General features: G+C 42.9%; 5 protein-coding genes across 5 annotated transcripts; all 5 read right to left on the bottom strand.

Annotated features, from left to right (window-relative positions):
* Nucleotides 1-209: 209 nt before the first annotated feature.
* Nucleotides 210-2,564, bottom strand: LOC146251581 (L-rhamnose-binding lectin CSL3-like). Its single transcript, XM_084680491.1, has 9 exons — nucleotides 2,424-2,564; nucleotides 1,533-1,562; nucleotides 1,409-1,453; nucleotides 1,164-1,299; nucleotides 979-1,088; nucleotides 859-903; nucleotides 610-745; nucleotides 403-520; nucleotides 210-315 (listed from the first exon to the last, which is right to left on the bottom strand). Exons 1-8 carry the CDS (start codon nucleotides 2,455-2,457, stop codon nucleotides 415-417), a joined length of 642 nt encoding a protein of 213 aa, XP_084536617.1. The 5' UTR covers nucleotides 2,458-2,564; the 3' UTR covers nucleotides 210-315; nucleotides 403-414.
* A 1,157-nt stretch (nucleotides 2,565-3,721) lies between these two features.
* LOC146251580 (uncharacterized) lies at nucleotides 3,722-5,660 on the bottom strand. Its single transcript, XM_084680836.1, has 2 exons — nucleotides 4,976-5,660; nucleotides 3,722-4,873 (listed from the first exon to the last, which is right to left on the bottom strand). The coding sequence occupies exons 1-2, from the start codon at nucleotides 5,429-5,431 to the stop codon at nucleotides 4,217-4,219; spliced, it is 1,113 nt and encodes a 370-aa protein (XP_084536962.1). The 5' UTR covers nucleotides 5,432-5,660; the 3' UTR covers nucleotides 3,722-4,216.
* A 1,282-nt stretch (nucleotides 5,661-6,942) lies between these two features.
* Nucleotides 6,943-9,296, bottom strand: LOC146251579 (L-rhamnose-binding lectin CSL3-like). The gene is made up of 9 exons (XM_084680842.1): nucleotides 9,157-9,296; nucleotides 8,266-8,295; nucleotides 8,142-8,186; nucleotides 7,897-8,032; nucleotides 7,712-7,821; nucleotides 7,592-7,636; nucleotides 7,343-7,478; nucleotides 7,136-7,253; nucleotides 6,943-7,048 (listed from the first exon to the last, which is right to left on the bottom strand). Exons 1-8 carry the CDS (start codon nucleotides 9,188-9,190, stop codon nucleotides 7,148-7,150), a joined length of 642 nt encoding a protein of 213 aa, XP_084536968.1. The 5' UTR covers nucleotides 9,191-9,296; the 3' UTR covers nucleotides 6,943-7,048; nucleotides 7,136-7,147.
* A 1,158-nt stretch (nucleotides 9,297-10,454) lies between these two features.
* Nucleotides 10,455-12,393, bottom strand: LOC146251578 (uncharacterized). The gene is made up of 2 exons (XM_084680840.1): nucleotides 11,709-12,393; nucleotides 10,455-11,606 (listed from the first exon to the last, which is right to left on the bottom strand). The coding sequence occupies exons 1-2, from the start codon at nucleotides 12,162-12,164 to the stop codon at nucleotides 10,950-10,952; spliced, it is 1,113 nt and encodes a 370-aa protein (XP_084536966.1). The 5' UTR covers nucleotides 12,165-12,393; the 3' UTR covers nucleotides 10,455-10,949.
* A 1,279-nt stretch (nucleotides 12,394-13,672) lies between these two features.
* Nucleotides 13,673-15,996, bottom strand: LOC146251577 (L-rhamnose-binding lectin CSL3-like). The gene is made up of 9 exons (XM_084680841.1): nucleotides 15,894-15,996; nucleotides 14,993-15,022; nucleotides 14,872-14,916; nucleotides 14,627-14,762; nucleotides 14,442-14,551; nucleotides 14,322-14,366; nucleotides 14,073-14,208; nucleotides 13,866-13,983; nucleotides 13,673-13,778 (listed from the first exon to the last, which is right to left on the bottom strand). Exons 1-8 carry the CDS (start codon nucleotides 15,940-15,942, stop codon nucleotides 13,878-13,880), a joined length of 657 nt encoding a protein of 218 aa, XP_084536967.1. The 5' UTR covers nucleotides 15,943-15,996; the 3' UTR covers nucleotides 13,673-13,778; nucleotides 13,866-13,877.
* Nucleotides 15,997-18,896: the final 2,900 nt, after the last annotated feature.

Below are 18,896 nucleotides of genomic sequence, written 5' to 3'. Positions count from 1 at the left end.
CCATTGGAATAATTGTTTTGCATGGTCCGGCTGAATAATAACCAAGTTTTAGATGGGTATAATTGCACAACACTAAGAAGATAAAGGATTCGCTCTGGACTTCTTTGGTCTCAGTGGGTTTGGTAAATCAAGTGCTTCCTGTATCACTGAGCATCTTGGCCCTGATTTGTTTCTGACTGACCTGTCTAGAAACAACCACAACACACTGATACATGTAAATGGATGAATTTATTCAATATTGAACCAGTCTTCGTCGTTGGAACATGTTCATATCCAGGTCCAGGCTGTTCCACTCCGTCGACCCAACAATACTCACTGAAACAGAAAGTGCCAGTCAACAAAAAAGATCATATTATAAAGACACATGTCACTCATACAGAGACATATGTAAAGATCACTTACCGCAGGTGTAGGTCATGTACAGGTGTAGGTCACATACAGGTATTTGTAGGTTCCAACACAGGGATCAGAGAACACAGAGTTGGAGGCAGACAGAGAACAGCTTGTATGTCCATTGCACCTGGGAAGGTGGAAGGAGCCAAATAAGTGCGAGTGAGTGTGTGAGTGAGTGAGAGAACGCCCATGACTGTGTCCGTGCACGTGTCTTACATGCCAGCCACTGACAGCAAGGTTGTGGGGTTGAGGCAGTTGGTGTTGCTAATCTGATTTGGTGGACGACCAGTGACGCAGGTCACCCTGTCTGTGCGTCCATAGTTAGCACTGACCACGTTGACGTGAGAACTCCCTGGAAACAGGAAGTCATTACTTCTGCTTACCATCAATGTGTAGTTTAAATGTATGCAGTGTGGAACTGTTAACAGTATTAGTAGGGCAACAGCATTCAGTGTTGCAACGTACCACAGTTTAGGGTAGCCTGCTGACCTTCACAGATCACTGTCTTCTCTGAAACAGTAATAGCACAAATAGGTCAGTGTCAACTGTTTACACACACAAGCAATCAAACACACAAATACCAACTTGGGGCAATGCAGTTGTAGATCACATGCAGGTATTTGTAGGTCCCATAACAGGGATCAGTGAACACAGAGTTGGAGGCATCCAGAGAACAGCTTGTATGTCCATTGCACCTGGGAAGATGGAAGGAGCAAAATGAGTGTGCGAGAAAGCGAACACGCATGCCTGTGTGTGCACTCGTGTCTTACATGCCAGCCACCAATTGGAAAGTTGTGGAAAGGATGCAGTTGGTGTTGCGAATATGACGTCGTGGATGGCCAGAGCTGCAGGTCCAACGGTCTGTGCGTCCATAGTTAGCACTGACCACGTCGATCACAGAACTCCCTGGAAACAGGAAGACGTTAACCCCCATTCTCTTACTATTAATGTAACTTGAATGCTGCGTGAAACAGTATAGCAAGGCAACAGTACAACTGGAACTGTAGCAACGTACCACAGTTCAGGGTGGCCTGCTGACCTTCACAGATGTCTGTAGTCACTGAAATGGTACATATTATAATTGTTAATCGTTCACAATAAACAGATCCTCCCTTGGACAATCAGGTTCTGAGTTTTACCTGCTCCTGTAGACATACAACATGCCAGCACTGAAACAGAAAGAAAGATCACAATCACAGTCTGGCAGTTGGTCAAATATGGACTGTAAACATTCCTAAAGCATCATATACAGTTGGACCCAGATGCATTTGCAACATCTACAACTCATTCTGGATATTTGTGGAAAGACAAGAAACTCCCCCCCACCCCTTTACATTTCATAAAAGGAAATGTAACAATTCATTGAAGTAATGCAAGGCTGAGTCACCCTGCCCCCACCTCTCAGGCTACAATTTGGAGTTGCTGGACGGAGTCTCTACTTGATAGTCTCACCTCATTTTGTAACTTAATGTTGTATGTTGTTAAGGGTCAAGATGTGGTCTGATGGTTGAATTGTAGTTGGGTATAGGAATTATGAAGCATTGCTACGTGGATTGTTAATCTCCTGAGGACATTCAGCTCTGGCTTGTCCTACTCCTTCCTCACCTCTGATTTCTCTGATAACAATAATCATAGTAGAGCAGGTAAAAACCATTTTGTAACATGTTTGCTTTGTAATCGATTCCATTATCCATTTCATGGCATCTTACTTTGACCATTCTGACTCCAATTTAACCCATCAAATAACTAACAGACATTTCATTAAAGTATCCCAGGACAAGTGACTACCAAACTAGAGTCTTTGAAATGTTTCACGATGTCTCTGGAACTGTGATCATTCCATAACATTTAAGTTTAAAACATTTTAAAGATGGGATCTGTAGGAGTTACCCTACAGTGAATGCAGTCACAAACCATAATCTAATTCTATAACTTCAAACACAGACAAACTTGAAAGGTTATGCAAATATAAAGTAGTCCTCCTGCTCACCAAGGAGCTGCCCCCCTCCCCAGAGAGACCAGATACTTACAGATCAGAGCACCCAGCATGAGACGAGGACTCATGGTGTTTCTAGACGTTATACAAAAACAACCTCACCTCAAACAACTTGTATTATTACAGGCAAAAAATTCCTACTCATGAACAAATAGCAGCTGCATGTGTTGGATATGTAGGTGTGTAACTACTCAATTGTATTTATAGAGGGGCAGGTGGTGATTGATTGAGTTCAACCCTAATCCAAAACACCAGATTCTAATAATTACCTGGCTGACAAGCTGAATCTTATTTGTTCTAATTGTGGTTCCAAAATCTGCAGGAAGAGGGTTGACCAGCCCAACGGTTGAATAAAGCAGGATAATTAAGGATGTGGTGATGCTCGGGACAAGTAGTTGAAATACTGTGTTTATTTGAACTCAGAGCTTTGCCAGAGAATGTCTAATATAGCGAGAACTGCCACTCTCGGGAAACTTCCGGGTTCTGAACCGGTTGAATTTCCATGTGAGGGCGCTAACGAGCAAGTGCAGAATGAATGGAGGTCTATGGAGCGGTACCCCTCAAAATCCACTTTTCTCAGGATAATTTTTTTTGTCTAGTAGTTTGAATTCTGAATTCGAAAGGGGAGGCAACAAAATACACACTGCTGGCTGTTAGATTGTTTTAAAGTCGCCTTTGTTCTAAAAAGCTTTTGAAAATGTCATTGACGTCATACACATCGTACGACCAGAGCTACTGCTTTACGGCAAGCTCTGGTCACTTACTTTTTTCTCCCAGGGCATCGACAACACAGCTGACAGGTTAGGCTCTCCCTGTCAATACACATGCTAGAAAGAGTTTTGGCTTGCTAATGTTGTTGCTAATGTTGCTAATGCCCTGACATCCGCTTCGGATGCCATCAAGCGGGAGCTCTGGTCGTATCAGTCCTTCACTAACCAATCAGCATTCATTAGCAGAATGCTAGCGTGTTATGGGCAACAACGACTCACCCTGTAAGAAATCTAAAGGACATAAGTACTCATTCATTCAATTTTCGACCTATAATCCATGTTGAACATGCAAAAACTACAATCAAATCGGAGATTTCTCAACGACAATCAGGTTCCTACCCCTGTGCTGCTCGTGAGCGGGAACCCCTTTCACCCCTTGTGAAATGTGTCTTCATATGGATGGAAAGGACATTGCGAAGGTAAAGGACATCTCAATGGGAGTTGGTGCCCTACTGGGAATCTATTTCATCATTGGAGTTACATGTGCAGAGAATGTAAAGAAGACACATTTTTATGCAGCGCATGGTTGGTAACAAGTCAAATTAAGTATCAATAAGGGTCATTTAAATGGCAAACGTCTTGCTCTAAATGTATTATGTAATATGTTGTATTCATTGAGATTTCTATGTATTTATTTTTGCAAACTAGAAAGGATCAACCCAGAATCATTATTGTTGTATACTTTTCAAAAATCTGATATATAAGTAAAAACATGCTTCAAAACATGTGTTTCACCATTATTATTGTTTTTATTGTTACTACTACTACTACTACTACTACTACTACTACTACTACTACTACTACTACTACTACTATTACTATTACTACTACTACTATTACTATTACTATTACTACTACTACTACAACTACACAACTTCTATAAAGGTTCTTCACAGAGCTTCAAAAGGTTCTTCAAGTAACCTTATGAAGGGGTTCTTCTTAGAACATTTTCTTGAAGGTTCCTCAAAGCATCATAAGAGGTTCCTCAACAGTTTCAAGATCTTGTTGTCCTGATGTTTGTCACGGTTGGTGTTACCGTAGATGAAAGTCTCTCTTATCAGTGGAAATGAAAGGCCCTCTTTATCTTCTCGAAGAAGCCACATTTTGGCAAAGACCTCATTTCCAGTTTTCCTTTTTCCGCCTTTTTCTCTTCCTTTTCTTGCTTCTCAATGTCCTTCCTCTGCTCTTCTGCTAACCTTTGCATCTCTTTTCTTTGTAGATCTTTCATTTTGCGTCTCTCATTCTCGAGCTTTTTTTGAATCTCCATGTTTCTTTTTTCTGCCTGCTCCAGCTGCTTCCTCTGTTTCTTCTCCATCTTCTCCTGCGCCAGCTTTTCTGCTTTCTTCTGCCTTTCTATGAACTCCCTCTCTTTCTTTGCTGCTTTCCCCTCCTCAGCCTTTATCTCATTCTCAGTTTTCAATATGTCACTGTTGGAACTCTCCTCAACAGATGCCTCCAGCACTTGCATCCTCGCCAGTTCACTCTCTAATTCTTCCTCCTGGTTGGCCAAGGGGTGGGTGTAGATTTGAGTGTCCTCAGGAAGAGGTGTGCAGGTGGGATGCTTGACCCCGTGGGGGTGCCTGGCCTGAGCTTCCAGGGGTTTGGTGGTGGTGAGGCCCAAGTATGCTCCATTTTTACCCAGTGGGAGGGGTGTGGGGGTTGGGGAGACTGGCTGATGGATGGGGGACATTGATGGAACTTTGATATCCGCTGTCTGTGTTGGAGACAAGAAAATTGTTAGCACTGTAATGGAATACCCAACACAAAGGACACTTTTCTGAAGTAAAAAAAACTAATGACATGGCTATAGTCTTACCTCCTCAAGCAGTTCATCCAACATCTTCAACTCCTCCATGATGGTAAGAGACTTAACCACCGGTGTGTGAGGTGTCTTGGTCTCCTGCAGACCTTCAAGTTTCTTCTTGGAGGAGTTGAGCTCCTGCTCTTTCCGTCTCTGCTCTGCTTCCCACAGCTCTCGTTCCTTCTGCATCCACTCTCTCCACCTCTCCTGCCTCTGCATGTCCAGCCTGTCTTCTGCCAGCCTTTTCTCAGCCTCCCTTAGCTCTGCCAGCTTCTTTTCACGCGGCTTCAGTAATATCTTTTTTAGGTCTACCCACCTTTTAATTTTACGCCTCGTTTCTGCATCCTTCTGTGCTTTCTGCATCTCCCGGACCCATCTTTGTTCTGCCAGTATCTGTGGCCCGCTTTTTACCACCCGTGTCCGTTCTTTCTTTTTCTTATCCATCCGCTTCTTTTCTGGAAATCCGCTCATGTTCTCTGTTCTATTGGAAAAGAGAGTGACTGCAGTGTTGTGTTGACATAAACTTTTATAGTCATTTTACTCATTATGACCAACACACAGGCCTATGACACTTTAGAAATGACACATTGCTTTGTGACATCATAGCTATTGTGAAATTCTGAGTCGCCCGCTGGACATTTCATTCTCCGATGTTTTTCTAAGATTAGCTATTTCATGGCAAAAACACGGCACATGTATCCCCGAGGACAAACGCCGAGTTTATCACGTGAAACGAAACAATATCCAATCAGAAAGCAAGCTGAGAGAAGACGGAAGCATAACAAACGGAGTCAGGCGCAGCACAAAGTTAAATTGAATTGATTTGTGGCAACAGCAAGCCCTTTTCTTTTTTTCCCGTGAATTTTCTCGAAAATCATTGCAAAGACTATCTTCGTAATGTCTTCCTGCATATCGTCCACCATGCCTATTAAGTCTAGAGATTTTGCAAAATTTCTTGTGCAGACATCCCAAATCTTCCGGGAGTCTCCCGCATTTGAATAGCGGCTCTCGGACGCCGGCAAATGCTATAGGCCTACAATCTCCCGGAAATCGGGGATTTTGTATTTCGAGCGAGCGAGGGACTGAAATCTAACTGCGTGAAATGGCCATTTATGCTAAAGACAATTGTATATCGCGCGTCATGAGAGCATTTCGGGGGGGGGGGACCTCCCGGAAATGAGTTTCTGCAACTTGGGATGTCTGCTTGTGTTAACAGTCGGGACACTGGTTGGAAATCTTTTTGTGTGTGGTGTGCCGTCTTTGTCAAATCATGGCACACGCGCCACACCCTGTAGGAGCAAAATGGCTAAATCTAGGATTTTTTGTGTTAATGTGTGTGGTCTCAGTTTGAAGATCTAAGATCCAAAAATCATTTAGTGTGTCCCAAGCATTACATACACTAACGTGAGAATATGAAATGTTTGCAGTTGAAGTATTCAAGCCATGGATTTGGCTATCAAATATTAATTCCCCCCCCCCCTCCCTCCATGCTTGCTCTGTGTAGGGAAGTTCGGATCATTTTACTGAACGAGATTCAAATAAACCGAGTCAGTAAAATGACAGCTCAGAAACAAAACCGCCCGCCAAAATAACTCCATCTAATTCAAATAGCCTATAAGACGTGGGGAAGATGTCGACAACATTGACAATACGTGTAGGCCTGTTATTCAAATCCACTAACCCCTTAAGCACATTCAATTGGTTGTGATGTCACAAGTATCTGGCAGTTCAGAAATAAAATCTGTGTGGACGGCGAAGATATTAAGGCAGGAACCATTGGAATAATTGTTTTGCATGGTCCGGCTGAATAATAACCAAGTTTTAGATGGGTATAATTGCACAACACTAAGAAGATAAAGGATTCGCTCTGGACTTCTTTGGTCTCAGTGGGTTTGGTAAATCAAGTGCTTCCTGTATCACTGAGCATCTTGGCCCTGATTTGTTTCTGACTGACCTGTCTAGAAACAACCACAACACACTGATACATGTAAATGGATGAATTTATTCAATATTGAACCAGTCTTCGTCGTTGGAACATGTTCATATCCAGGTCCAGGCTGTTCCACTCCGTCGACCCAACAATACTCACTGAAACAGAAAGTGCCAGTCAACAAAAAAGATCATATTATAAAGACACATGTCACTCATACAGAGACATATGTAAAGATCACTTACCGCAGGTGTAGGTCATGTACAGGTGTAGGTCACATACAGGTATTTGTAGGTTCCAACACAGGGATCAGAGAACACAGAGTTGGAGGCAGACAGAGAACAGCTTGTATGTCCATTGCACCTGGGAAGGTGGAAGGAGCCAAATAAGTGCGAGTGAGTGTGTGAGTGAGTGAGAGAACGCCCATGACTGTGTCCGTGCACGTGTCTTACATGCCAGCCACTGACAGCAAGGTTGTGGGGTTGAGGCAGTTGGTGTTGCTAATCTGATTTGGTGGACGACCAGTGACGCAGGTCACCCTGTCTGTGCGTCCATAGTTAGCACTGACCACGTTGACGTGAGAACTCCCTGGAAACAGGAAGTCATTACTTCTGCTTACCATCAATGTGTAGTTTAAATGTATGCAGTGTGGAACTGTTAACAGTATTAGTAGGGCAACAGCATTCAGTGTTGCAACGTACCACAGTTTAGGGTAGCCTGCTGACCTTCACAGATCACTGTCTTCTCTGAAACAGTAATAGCACAAATAGGTCAGTGTCAACTGTTTACACACACAAGCAATCAAACACACAAATACCAACTTGGGGCAATGCAGTTGTAGATCACATGCAGGTATTTGTAGGTCCCATAACAGGGATCAGTGAACACAGAGTTGGAGGCATCCAGAGAACAGCTTGTATGTCCATTGCACCTGGGAAGATGGAAGGAGCAAAATGAGTGTGCGAGAAAGCGAACACGCATGCCTGTGTGTGCACTCGTGTCTTACATGCCAGCCACCAATTGGAAAGTTGTGGAAAGGATGCAGTTGGTGTTGCGAATATGACGTCGTGGATGGCCAGAGCTGCAGGTCCAACGGTCTGTGCGTCCATAGTTAGCACTGACCACGTCGATCACAGAACTCCCTGGAAACAGGAAGACGTTAACCCCCATTCTCTTACTATTAATGTAACTTGAATGCTGCGTGAAACAGTATAGCAAGGCAACAGTACAACTGGAACTGTAGCAACGTACCACAGTTCAGGGTGGCCTGCTGACCTTCACAGATGTCTGTAGTCACTGAAATGGTACATATTATAATTGTTAATCGTTCACAATAAACAGATCCTCCCTTGGACAATCAGGTTCTGAGTTTTACCTGCTCCTGTAGACATACAACATGCCAGCACTGAAACAGAAAGAAAGATCACAATCACAGTCTGGCAGTTGGTCAAATATGGACTGTAAACATTCCTAAAGCATCATATACAGTTGGACCCAGATGCATTTGCAACATCTACAACTCATTCTGGATATTTGTGGAAAGACAAGAAACTCCCCCCCACCCCTTTACATTTCATAAAAGGAAATGTAACAATTCATTGAAGTAATGCAAGGCTGAGTCACCCTGCCCCCACCTCTCAGGCTACAATTTGGAGTTGCTGGACGGAGTCTCTACTTGATAGTCTCACCTCATTTTGTAACTTAATGTTGTATGTTGTTAAGGGTCAAGATGTGGTCTGATGGTTGAATTGTAGTTGGGTATAGGAATTATGAAGCATTGCTACGTGGATTGTTAATCTCCTGAGGACATTCAGCTCTGGCTTGTCCTACTCCTTCCTCACCTCTGATTTCTCTGATAACAATAATCATAGTAGAGCAGGTAAAAACCATTTTGTAACATGTTTGCTTTGTAATCGATTCCATTATCCATTTCATGGCATCTTACTTTGACCATTCTGACTCCAATTTAACCCATCAAATAACTAACAGACATTTCATTAAAGTATCCCAGGACAAGTGACTACCAAACTAGAGTCTTTGAAATGTTTCACGATGTCTCTGGAACTGTGATCATTCCATAACATTTAAGTTTAAAACATTTTAAAGATGGGATCTGTAGGAGTTACCCTACAGTGAATGCAGTCACAAACCATAATCTAATTCTATAACTTCAAACACAGACAAACTTGAAAGGTTATGCAAATATAAAGTAGTCCTCCTGCTCACCAAGGAGCTGCCCCCCTCCCCAGAGAGACCAGATACTTACAGATCAGAGCACCCAGCATGAGACGAGGACTCATGGTGTTTCTAGACGTTATACAAAAACAACCTCACCTCAAACAACTTGTATTATTACAGGCAAAAAATTCCTACTCATGAACAAATAGCAGCTGCATGTGTTGGATATGTAGGTGTGTAACTACTCAATTGTATTTATAGAGGGGCAGGTGGTGATTGATTGAGTTCAACCCTAATCCAAAACACCAGATTCTAATAATTACCTGGCTGACAAGCTGAATCTTATTTGTTCTAATTGTGGTTCCAAAATCTGCAGGAAGAGGGTTGACCAGCCCAACGGTTGAATAAAGCAGGATAATTAAGGATGTGGTGATGCTCGGGACAAGTAGTTGAAATACTGTGTTTATTTGAACTCAGAGCTTTGCCAGAGAATGTCTAATATAGCGAGAACTGCCACTCTCGGGAAACTTCCGGGTTCTGAACCGGTTGAATTTCCATGTGAGGGCGCTAACGAGCAAGTGCAGAATGAATGGAGGTCTATGGAGCGGTACCCCTCAAAATCCACTTTTCTCAGGATAATTTTTTTTGTCTAGTAGTTTGAATTCTGAATTCGAAAGGGGAGGCAACAAAATACACACTGCTGGCTGTTAGATTGTTTTAAAGTCGCCTTTGTTCTAAAAAGCTTTTGAAAATGTCATTGACGTCATACACATCGTACGACCAGAGCTACTGCTTTACGGCAAGCTCTGGTCACTTACTTTTTTCTCCCAGGGCATCGACAACACAGCTGACAGGTTAGGCTCTCCCTGTCAATACACATGCTAGAAAGAGTTTTGGCTTGCTAATGTTGTTGCTAATGTTGCTAATGCCCTGACATCCGCTTCGGATGCCATCAAGCGGGAGCTCTGGTCGTATCAGTCCTTCACTAACCAATCAGCATTCATTAGCAGAATGCTAGCGTGTTATGGGCAACAACGACTCACCCTGTAAGAAATCTAAAGGACATAAGTACTCATTCATTCAATTTTCGACCTATAATCCATGTTGAACATGCAAAAACTACAATCAAATCGGAGATTTCTCAACGACAATCAGGTTCCTACCCCTGTGCTGCTCGTGAGCGGGAACCCCTTTCACCCCTTGTGAAATGTGTCTTCATATGGATGGAAAGGACATTGCGAAGGTAAAGGACATCTCAATGGGAGTTGGTGCCCTACTGGGAATCTATTTCATCATTGGAGTTACATGTGCAGAGAATGTAAAGAAGACACATTTTTATGCAGCGCATGGTTGGTAACAAGTCAAATTAAGTATCAATAAGGGTCATTTAAATGGCAAACGTCTTGCTCTAAATGTATTATGTAATATGTTGTATTCATTGAGATTTCTATGTATTTATTTTTGCAAACTAGAAAGGATCAACCCAGAATCATTATTGTTGTATACTTTTCAAAAATCTGATATATAAGTAAAAACATGCTTCAAAACATGTGTTTCACCATTATTATTGTTTTTATTGTTACTACTACTACTACTACTACTACTACTACTACTACTACTACTACTACTACTACTACTATTACTATTACTACTACTACTATTACTATTACTATTACTACTACTACTACAACTACACAACTTCTATAAAGGTTCTTCACAGAGCTTCAAAAGGTTCTTCAAGTAACCTTATGAAGGGGTTCTTCTTAGAACATTTTCTTGAAGGTTCCTCAAAGCATCATAAGAGGTTCCTCAACAGTTTCAAGATCTTGTTGTCCTGATGTTTGTCACGGTTGGTGTTACCGTAGATGAAAGTCTCTCTTATCAGTGGAAATGAAAGGCCCTCTTTATCTTCTCGAAGAAGCCACATTTTGGCAAAGACCTCATTTCCAGTTTTCCTTTTTCCGCCTTTTTCTCTTCCTTTTCTTGCTTCTCAATGTCCTTCCTCTGCTCTTCTGCTAACCTTTGCATCTCTTTTCTTTGTAGATCTTTCATTTTGCGTCTCTCATTCTCGAGCTTTTTTTGAATCTCCATGTTTCTTTTTTCTGCCTGCTCCAGCTGCTTCCTCTGTTTCTTCTCCATCTTCTCCTGCGCCAGCTTTTCTGCTTTCTTCTGCCTTTCTATGAACTCCCTCTCTTTCTTTGCTGCTTTCCCCTCCTCAGCCTTTATCTCATTCTCAGTTTTCAATATGTCACTGTTGGAACTCTCCTCAACAGATGCCTCCAGCACTTGCATCCTCGCCAGTTCACTCTCTAATTCTTCCTCCTGGTTGGCCAAGGGGTGGGTGTAGATTTGAGTGTCCTCAGGAAGAGGTGTGCAGGTGGGATGCTTGACCCCGTGGGGGTGCCTGGCCTGAGCTTCCAGGGGTTTGGTGGTGGTGAGGCCCAAGTATGCTCCATTTTTACCCAGTGGGAGGGGTGTGGGGGTTGGGGAGACTGGCTGATGGATGGGGGACATTGATGGAACTTTGATATCCGCTGTCTGTGTTGGAGACAAGAAAATTGTTAGCACTGTAATGGAATACCCAACACAAAGGACACTTTTCTGAAGTAAAAAAAACTAATGACATGGCTATAGTCTTACCTCCTCAAGCAGTTCATCCAACATCTTCAACTCCTCCATGATGGTAAGAGACTTAACCACCGGTGTGTGAGGTGTCTTGGTCTCCTGCAGACCTTCAAGTTTCTTCTTGGAGGAGTTGAGCTCCTGCTCTTTCCGTCTCTGCTCTGCTTCCCACAGCTCTCGTTCCTTCTGCATCCACTCTCTCCACCTCTCCTGCCTCTGCATGTCCAGCCTGTCTTCTGCCAGCCTTTTCTCAGCCTCCCTTAGCTCTGCCAGCTTCTTTTCACGCGGCTTCAGTAATATCTTTTTTAGGTCTACCCACCTTTTAATTTTACGCCTCGTTTCTGCATCCTTCTGTGCTTTCTGCATCTCCCGGACCCATCTTTGTTCTGCCAGTATCTGTGGCCCGCTTTTTACCACCCGTGTCCGTTCTTTCTTTTTCTTATCCATCCGCTTCTTTTCTGGAAATCCGCTCATGTTCTCTGTTCTATTGGAAAAGAGAGTGACTGCAGTGTTGTGTTGACATAAACTTTTATAGTCATTTTACTCATTATGACCAACACACAGGCCTATGACACTTTAGAAATGACACATTGCTTTGTGACATCATAGCTATTGTGAAATTCTGAGTCGCCCGCTGGACATTTCATTCTCCGATGTTTTTCTAAGATTAGCTATTTCATGGCAAAAACACGGCACATGTATCCCCGAGGACAAACGCCGAGTTTATCACGTGAAACGAAACAATATCCAATCAGAAAGCAAGCTGAGAGAAGACGGAAGCATAACAAACGGAGTCAGGCGCAGCACAAAGTTAAATTGAATTGATTTGTGGCAACAGCAAGCCCTTTTCTTTTTTTCCCGTGAATTTTCTCGAAAATCATTGCAAAGACTATCTTCGTAATGTCTTCCTGCATATCGTCCACCATGCCTATTAAGTCTAGAGATTTTGCAAAATTTCTTGTGCAGACATCCCAAATCTTCCGGGAGTCTCCCGCATTTGAATAGCGGCTCTCGGACGCCGGCAAATGCTATAGGCCTACAATCTCCCGGAAATCGGGGATTTTGTATTTCGAGCGAGCGAGGGACTGAAATCTAACTGCGTGAAATGGCCATTTATGCTAAAGACAATTGTATATCGCGCGTCATGAGAGCATTTCGGGGGGGGGGACCTCCCGGAAATGAGTTTCTGCAACTTGGGATGTCTGCTTGTGTTAACAGTCGGGACACTGGTTGGAAATCTTTTTGTGTGTGGTGTGCCGTCTTTGTCAAATCATGGCACACGCGCCACACCCTGTAGGAGCAAAATGGCTAAATCTAGGATTTTTTGTGTTAATGTGTGTGGTCTCAGTTTGAAGATCTAAGATCCAAAAATCATTTAGTGTGTCCCAAGCATTACATACACTAACGTGAGAATATGAAATGTTTGCAGTTGAAGTATTCAAGCCATGGATTTGGCTATCAAATATTAATTCCCCCCCCCTCCCTCCATGCTTGCTCTGTGTAGGGAAGTTCGGATCATTTTACTGAACGAGATTCAAATAAACCGAGTCAGTAAAATGACAGCTCAGAAACAAAACCGCCCGCCAAAATAACTCCATCTAATTCAAATAGCCTATAAGACGTGGGGAAGATGTCGACAACATTGACAATACGTGTAGGCCTGTTATTCAAATCCAGTAACCCCTTAAGCACATTCAATTGGTTGTGATGTCACAAGTATCTGGCAGTTCAGAAATAAAATCTGTGTGGACGGCGAAGATATTAAGGCAGGAACCATTGGAATAATTGTTTTGCATGGTCCGGCTGAATAATAACCAAGTTTTAGATGGGTATAATTGCACAACACTAAGAAGATAAAGGATTCGCTCTGGACTTCTTTGGTCTCAGTGGGTTTGGTAAATCAAGTGCTTCCTGTATCACTGAGCATCTTGGCCCTGATTTGTTTCTGACTGACCTGTCTAGAAACAACCACAACACACTGATACATGTAAATGGATGAATTTATTCAATATTGAACCAGTCTTCGTCGTTGGAACATGTTCATATCCAGGTCCAGGCTGTTCCACTCCGTCGACCCAACAATACTCACTGAAACAGAAAGTGCCAGTCAACAAAAAAGATCATATTATAAAGACACATGTCACTCATACAGAGACATATGTAAAGATCACTTACCGCAGGTGTAGGTCATGTACAGGTGTAGGTCACATACAGGTATTTGTAGGTTCCAACACAGGGATCAGAGAACACAGAGTTGGAGGCAGACAGAGAACAGCTTGTATGTCCATTGCACCTGGGAAGGTGGAAGGAGCCAAATAAGTGCGAGTGAGTGTGTGAGTGAGTGAGAGAACGCCCATGACTGTGTCCGTGCACGTGTCTTACATGCCAGCCACTGACAGCAAGGTTGTGGGGTTGAGGCAGTTGGTGTTGCTAATCTGATTTGGTGGACGACCAGTGACGCAGGTCACCCTGTCTGTGCGTCCATAGTTAGCACTGACCACGTTGACGTGAGAACTCCCTGGAAACAGGAAGTCATTACTTCTGCTTACCATCAATGTGTAGTTTAAATGTATGCAGTGTGGAACTGTTAACAGTATTAGTAGGGCAACAGCATTCAGTGTTGCAACGTACCACAGTTTAGGGTAGCCTGCTGACCTTCACAGATCACTGTCTTCTCTGAAACAGTAATAGCACAAATAGGTCAGTGTCAACTGTTTACACACACAAGCAATCAAACACACAAATACCAACTTGGGGCAATGCAGTTGTAGATCACATGCAGGTATTTGTAGGTCCCATAACAGGGATCAGTGAACACAGAGTTGGAGGCATCCAGAGAACAGCTTGTATGTCCATTGCACCTGGGAAGATGGAAGGAGCAAAATGAGTGTGCGAGAAAGCGAACACGCATGCCTGTGTGTGCACTCGTGTCTTACATGCCAGCCACCAATTGGAAAGTTGTGGAAAGGATGCAGTTGGTGTTGCGAATATGACGTCGTGGATGGCCAGAGCTGCAGGTCCAACGGTCTGTGCGTCCATAGTTAGCACTGACCACGTCGATCACAGAACTCCCTGGAAACAGGAAGACGTTAACCCCCATTCTCTTACTATTAATGTAACTTGAATGCTGCGTGAAACAGTATAGCAAGGCAACAGTACAACTGGAACTGTAGCAACGTACCACAGTTCAGGGTGGCCTGCTGACCTTCACAGATGTCTGTAGTCACTGAAATGGTACATATAATTGTTAATCGTTCACAATAAACAGATCCTCCCTTGGACAATCAGGTTCTGAGTTTTACCTGCTCCTGTAGACATACAACATGCCAGCACTGAAACAGAAAGAAAGATCACAATCACAGTCTGGCAGTTGGTCAAATATGGACTGTAAACATTCCTAAAGCATCATATACAGTTGGACCCAGATGCATTTGCAACATCTACAACTCATTCTGGATATTTGTGGAAAGACAAGAAACTCCCCCCCACCCCTTTACATTTCATAAAAGGAAATGTAACAATTCATTGAAGTAATGCAAGGCTGAGTCACCCTGCACCCACCTCTCAGGCTACAATTTGGAGTTGCTGGACGGAGTCTCTACTTGATAGTCTCACCTCATTTTGTAACTTAATGTTGTATGTTGTTAAGGGTCAAGATGTGGTCTGATTTGGTTGTTCCAATTATAGTTGGGTATAAAAGGGAATTATGAAGCATTGTTACGTGGATTGTTAATCTCCTGAGGACATTCAGCTCTGGCTTGTCCTACTCCTTCCTCACCTCTGATTTCTCTGATAACAATAATCATAGTAGAGCAGGTAAAAACCATTTTGTAACATGTTTGCTTTGTAATCGAGTCCATTATCCATTTCATGGCATCTTACTTTGACCATTCTGACTCCAATTTAACCCATCAAATAACTAACAGACATTTCATTAAAGTATCCCAGGACAAGTGACTATCAAACTAGAGTCTTTGAAATGTTTCACGATGTCTCTGGAACTGTGATCATTCCATAACATTTAAGTTTAAAAAAAATTAAAGATGGGATCTGTAGGAGTTACCCTACAGTGAATGCAGTCACAAACCATAATCTAAGTCTAAAACTTCAAACACAGACAAACTTGAAAGGTTACGCAAATATAAAGTAGTCCTCCTGCTCACCAAGGAGCTGCCCCCCTCCCCAGAGAGACCAGATACTTACAGATCAGAGCACCCAGCATGAGACGAGGACTCATGGTGTTTCTAGACATTCTACAAAAACAACCTCACCTCAAACAACTTGTATTATTATAGGCAAAAAATTCCTACTCATGAACAAATAGCAGCTGCATGTGTTGGATATGTAGGTGTGTAACTACTCAATTGTATTTATAGAGGGGCAGGTGGTGATTGATTGAGTTCAACCCTAATCCAAAACACCAGATTCTAATAATTACCTGGCTGACAAGCTGAATCTTATTTGTTCTAATTGTGGTTCCAAAATCTGCAGGAAGAGGGTTGACCAGCCCAACGGTTGAATAAAGCAGGATAATTAAGGATGTGGTGATGCTCGGGACAAGTAGTTATATATATTGTGTTTATTTGAACTCAGAGCTTTGCCAGAGAATGTCTAATATAGAGAGAACTGCCACTCTCGGGAAACTTCCGGGTTCTGAACCGGTTGAAGTTCCATGTGAGGGCGCTAACGAGCAAGTGCAGAATGAATGGAGGTCTATGGAGCGGTACCCCTCAAAATCCACTTTTCTCAGGATACATTTTTTTGTCTAGTAGTTTGAATTCTGAATTCGAAAGGGGAGGCAACAAAATACACACTGCTGACTGTTAGATTGTTTTAAAGTCGCCTTTCTGTTCTAAAAAGCTTTTGAAAATGTCATTGACGTCATACACATTGTACGACCAGAGCTACTGCTTTACGGCAAGCTCTGGTCACTTACTTTTTTCTCCCAGGGCATCGACAACACAGCTGACAGGTTAGGCTCTCCCTGTCAATACACATGCCAGAAAGAGTTTTGGCTTGCTAATGTTGTTGCTAATGTTGCCCTGACATCCGCTTCGGATGCCATCAAGCGGGAGCTCTGGTCGTATCAGTCCTTCACTAACCAATCAGCATTCATTAGCAGAATGCTAGCGTGTTATGGGCAACAACGACTCACCCTGTAAGAAATCTAAAGGACATAAGTATGCGTTCATTCCATTTTCGACCTATAATCCATGTTGAACAAAATACAATCAAATCGGAGATTTCTCAACGACAATCAGGCGAAAGAGACCAATTTAGCCGTTTAGCTCCATAGACTCCCATTTAACATGCACTCGCTCGCGATCACCCCCAGTGGAACTCTGGTGGAACTGCAACCAAATTCGGTACAATGAGGCTTAATAGGGAGTGGCAAGGCTCTCCTTAAACATGTTCTGGCTTTGCTGTGGGCATCTTTACTTCTTTGGTCTCAGTGGGTCTAGTAAATCAAGTGCTTCCTGTATCACTGATCCATCTTGACCCTGGTGTGTTTGACTGACCTGTCTGGAAACTAACAACCACAACACACATACATAACAGTAATAATGTAAATGTAAATGGAGAAATGTATCCAATGTTTTGTTGTTTTAATGATTGATTGTGTGACTGTCACACTTCTAGCCCAGCCCCAAAAATCCATGTCACCGAAGGAGCTACTACCTCTCACACACCTGCACTACATTCCCCTAATGAGCTGTTTCATTCCTTCACCTGTTGTAGCCAGACCCCCACCCTTCGCTCCTCGGCTTTAGGCAATGGCCCCGGTGGATGTTCTGGATAAGAGCGTCTGCTAAATGACTAAAATGTAATGTTGGTGGTATTGTATTTCAGATTAGGTACCTGACTCGTCTGGTCGATTTTATTTTGTTAACTCAAGTCAACATATCCAAAACTATCTCCTCCAATCATTTAGGCGAGGGGGGGTGCTTTGTACGCAGCCAAATTGTTTAGTTGGCCCCACCAAATCTCACTCCAAGGTTTTTCGAAAAGTTGGCAGCCCTGTTGGAGCTGAATGAGCACAGATCTGATTAAGCATAACAGCGGCCGCTGGTGGCGAATAGCAATGGTGCAACATAAATACGTTCCATGGCATTATTGGCTGCACAGCAGTATCGAATGGTCGAATACCTCATTGGCCGCTGCTCTGTCTCCATCTATGCGTCTGCGAGTAAACATGTGTTTTGAGAGATTCAGACTTCTCTACTAAATGCATAGACTAAATGAGAAACTGAATAGGATACTTGTTACTTATTGGAATAAAATTCCCTCAGAAGCACATTCGACTGGACTGGACTGTCGGTTAAGGACAGAACAGCTGGACTGGACTGAACAAACAGTGACCAGCGGTTGCCGACTGAATTTAGCTTCAGGAATTTGTGAAAGTGAGGATTCACTTACATCCTGGTACTTCCATTTCACTAAACACAACGGTATGATATGGAGGGTTATAAACAGTAAATTTGGACAAAGAAGGGTTAGAAGTGTAAAGGGATGGGAATGCTACCTCACTGTCATGACATCAAATGTTTAACGTAGACAAAATATCACAAATATGTATTAAAGGAAATATTTTTATGTTAAAAAGTGCTTGTTATAACATAAACCAGGAAATGACCGCACTAGGAGTCAGAGATAATAACATTGCTGCTTTAATTCTCCTGACATAGATTGCAGGTCGCTGTACGGTGACAGGCGTGTGAGTATTGTTTAGTAAATTATCTTGGCAATCAAGCATGCATGTTTGTCGTTTAATGTTACCTCAAAATAAAATAAATCATATCTTTACAATTTACGTTTAATTTTTACTGTAAAGTGGCTATCACTTAGTTCTCAAAACAGTTGAATAGGCTACTAATCGTTATTTAACAGTCACTAAATTATCATAACCTTAATGTTGCCTTGACCCACTACAATGTGTGTGTGTGTGTACAGTCCTTGCCTGCCTATGTTCAACCACAAGCAGAGAGTCTCTTTCCTCAAGGGACCTTGGCGCTGTGACTCTGCCTCTCCCAGATACGAGGCTGATAAACGACAGGAAGTCCCCTGGCCACAACACCCCTGGTGTGGTGGGTTTCCAGCAGTTAGGCTAGAGGGTCTGGGAGGGTTAGAGCCTAACATGCCATCTCTGGAACTCTGTTAGGCCGGAAGACATCAATTACCCTCTGAACACCCCGGTTCAGGCAGTGC

This window comes from Hypomesus nipponensis, chromosome 18 (genome assembly GCF_054491055.1).
Source record: "Hypomesus nipponensis isolate SF chromosome 18, ASM5449105v1, whole genome shotgun sequence".
Classification (NCBI taxonomy): Eukaryota; Metazoa; Chordata; class Actinopteri; order Osmeriformes; family Osmeridae; genus Hypomesus; species Hypomesus nipponensis.
The sequence above is the reverse complement of the archived record's forward strand: the minus strand, read 5'-3'. Positions and strand labels throughout refer to the sequence as shown.

Excerpts from the sequence above, each read along its gene's own strand:
- LOC146251579 (XM_084680842.1), bottom strand. The coding sequence starts at position 9,190 with ATGAGTCCTCGTCTCATGCTGGGTGCTCTGATCT. Across the intron at positions 8,296-9,156 it reads CATGCTGGGTGCTCTGATCT|TGCTGGCATGTTGTATGTCT; the intron begins GTAAGTATCTGG and ends TTTCTGTTTCAG. Across the intron at positions 7,254-7,342 it reads TTGCTGTCAGTGGCTGGCAT|GTGCAATGGACATACAAGCT; the intron begins GTAAGACACGTG and ends CCACCTTCCCAG.
- LOC146251578 (XM_084680840.1), bottom strand. The coding sequence starts at position 12,164 with ATGAGCGGATTTCCAGAAAAGAAGCGGATGGATAAGAAAAAGAAAGAA. Across the intron at positions 11,607-11,708 it reads TGGATGAACTGCTTGAGGAG|ACAGCGGATATCAAAGTTCC; the intron begins GTAAGACTATAG and ends TCTCCAACACAG.
- LOC146251581 (XM_084680491.1), bottom strand. The coding sequence starts at position 2,457 with ATGAGTCCTCGTCTCATGCTGGGTGCTCTGATCT. Across the intron at positions 746-858 it reads GCAGGCTACCCTAAACTGTG|GGAGTTCTCACGTCAACGTG; the intron begins GTACGTTGCAAC and ends TCCTGTTTCCAG. Across the intron at positions 521-609 it reads TTGCTGTCAGTGGCTGGCAT|GTGCAATGGACATACAAGCT; the intron begins GTAAGACACGTG and ends CCACCTTCCCAG.
- LOC146251580 (XM_084680836.1), bottom strand. The coding sequence starts at position 5,431 with ATGAGCGGATTTCCAGAAAAGAAGCGGATGGATAAGAAAAAGAAAGAA. Across the intron at positions 4,874-4,975 it reads TGGATGAACTGCTTGAGGAG|ACAGCGGATATCAAAGTTCC; the intron begins GTAAGACTATAG and ends TCTCCAACACAG.
- LOC146251577 (XM_084680841.1), bottom strand. The coding sequence starts at position 15,942 with ATGTCTAGAAACACCATGAGTCCTCGTCTCATGCTGGGTGCTCTGATC. Across the intron at positions 14,917-14,992 it reads TTGTATGTCTACAGGAGCAG|TGACTACAGACATCTGTGAA; the intron begins GTAAAACTCAGA and ends GTACCATTTCAG. Across the intron at positions 14,209-14,321 it reads GCAGGCTACCCTAAACTGTG|GGAGTTCTCACGTCAACGTG; the intron begins GTACGTTGCAAC and ends TCCTGTTTCCAG.